At 42.7% G+C, this 2,272-nt stretch overlaps 1 protein-coding gene across 1 annotated transcript in view; it reads right to left on the reverse strand.

The window, feature by feature from the left end:
* Window positions 1–304: 304 nt before the first annotated feature.
* The window catches only part of LOC125036760 (glutamate receptor ionotropic, delta-1-like), an 11,833-nt gene continuing 9,865 nt past the window's right edge, over window positions 305–2,272 (reverse strand). The window contains exons 10-11 of the mRNA XM_047629638.1: window positions 1,970–2,156; window positions 305–1,401 (exon numbers count right to left, since the gene is read on the reverse strand). Coding sequence (XP_047485594.1) covers window positions 1,132–1,401; window positions 1,970–2,156 — 457 coding nt within the window. The 3' untranslated portion in view covers window positions 305–1,131. The remainder of the gene's footprint in view (window positions 1,402–1,969; window positions 2,157–2,272) is intronic.

Raw genomic sequence — 2,272 nt, forward strand, 5'->3', positions numbered from 1 at the left:
TGTTTTGTTATGCAAGTCAGTAACTATAAGTTATGTTTTAGTCCAAATGGAATTACCTGCAGGTATCAAGAGCAAAGTAGAGAAGTAAGGAATAGACAAGAAGTGAGAAAGAAAAAGATGAAAAAAATATCTATGTGTGATAACATGCAAGTGCATTTTAGTATAAATGCACACTAGGGCACGTGCACACGAGCCCATGTGCACACACACATGTAATATTTAGATACAGATAGAATTACATATTCATAGTATACATTAACAGATACATAGATATAAAGATAGGTAGAAATACACACAAGACACGATTTTCCAAGTTAGATCTTAAGAGAAAATACTGTAGAAATATAAGAGAGAAAACGATCTGAAGATGATAATAGTGATGTAAAAAGTCTAATTTACATTTCTGGAACTTAATTGATGATCAATTTAAAAATATGCACCATTTATCATTTCCACTGTTTTTAATAATCATCACTAAAGCTATAATAGTGATAGCCATAAGAAAGAGGAAAACAAGTCATGTAGTAAATATTCTACAAAAAAGTAACTACCTAAAAATATGTTCTAATGACACAGGTTGTTATTACTACACTTGCAATATTACCTCGGAGCAACTACAAACAATTAGTTCATATGTCTAAAGAAAACTCAACACGAAGCTACTGCTGCCTATTAAAACATTGCTCCGAAAATTTTCTAGCATCACATATTGTGAATATGACTGTTATGAAGTCGGACATGTATGTGCGATTTAGGCTAATTAATCCAGTAACATTGTCACGACGACAGGAACTTAATCCAAAGCATGAAATATTATTGTTTAATGATACCAGTGTTTACCGTTACGATATAGGATTAGGGATTTTTATGGGCTGTCGGTATTCCTCGCATTCGTACACATTACACAAACCAACTACATTTTGGCATCCAAGGAAGTTCACCAAATAACATCGAGTACTATTTAACCTCAAACTTTACCCAAATCATTAACTCACTCCTAACCATTAACAAGGCTCACAATTTAACGCCGAATTCACAATAACACGAAGAAATACTATAACAAAAAATAGTAACTTCAATTAAATAAATAAACAACAACCCCCCCAAGTTTCGCCTCCAACCCATGAACTTTTAGAGTCGAGCGGACTTCGAAGTCGCTGCCGCCGCACACTCGACAGCGAAGACGAACGCAGCCGCACACAACCCCAGGAGCAGGAGCAAGAGGGGCCCTTGCAAGTGTACTATGGTGAGGGCCTTCGCGCGTCCGGCGATACTGCTGTCTATTTCTTTCGCTTCTCCGTTCCCTTCTTCCTGTGTCTTGGCTTGTTCTCTTTGCTCTCTGCTGCTCTCTCGCCGGGCTTCGCTGAGGAGGTTGTGGCTCCATTGCTCGTAAAGGCCTGCCTGTTGGTTTTTTTTGAAAAAGGGGTTATGGCTGTTTGTACGGTGGTACGGATGGTGGGAGTAGCCATACTAGGATTTAAGTTTGAGGCTCTCTGTTTGTCTGTCTGTCTCTCTGTCTGTCTGCCTGTCTGCCTGCCTACCTGCCTGCCTGCCTGCCTGCCTGCCTGCTTGCTTGCTTGCCTGCCTGCCTACCTGTCCCTTTGACTCTGTCTCCTCTCCCTTCACCTGCCAGCCTCCCTTTCTTCCTCCCTTCATAACCCTCTTCCTCCCTCTCCCCCCCTACTCCCCCCCCCTCTCTCTCTCCTTCCTTCTCTCTAACCACTGTCTACTCAATTCCAAGAAGACATTCTAAACCCACTCAAACAGGATCGAAACCTACTCAATAAGAATCGAAACCCACTCAAAAAGAACAGAAACCCACTCAATGAGAAACGAAACCCACCTAAACAGGATGAAAACCTACCCAAAGAGGATCGAAACTCACAATAAGAACTGAAACTCACTCAATAAGAACCGAAACCCACCCCAAAGAAGATCGAAACCCACCCCAAAGAAGATCGAAACCTACCTCTATAACCGCCATGATGCACCGGTCCACCTGCGGCCGATAGGGGGCGTCGTGAGGGAGAGGCCAAGCAGACTGTCCGGGAATGATGCTGTCTCTTCCTATGTACAGTCTGGTGGTTCCGTCGGCGTTGGTGAGTTTCTGAGCGATGTGGAGTAACTGGTAGCGCCTCGTGTCCAGGTGGGCCTGACTGGTGGGGGGTGAGTGGGGTTAGGGTGAGGTGGGTGGGAGAAGGCTCGGGGTTAATGAATAATGAATATTGTATTGTGCACGGTGTAAATACTAAAATCAAGTAACTAAAAGATA

This window comes from Penaeus chinensis, chromosome 21, assembly GCF_019202785.1.
Source record: "Penaeus chinensis breed Huanghai No. 1 chromosome 21, ASM1920278v2, whole genome shotgun sequence".
Classification (NCBI taxonomy): Eukaryota; Metazoa; Arthropoda; class Malacostraca; order Decapoda; family Penaeidae; genus Penaeus; species Penaeus chinensis.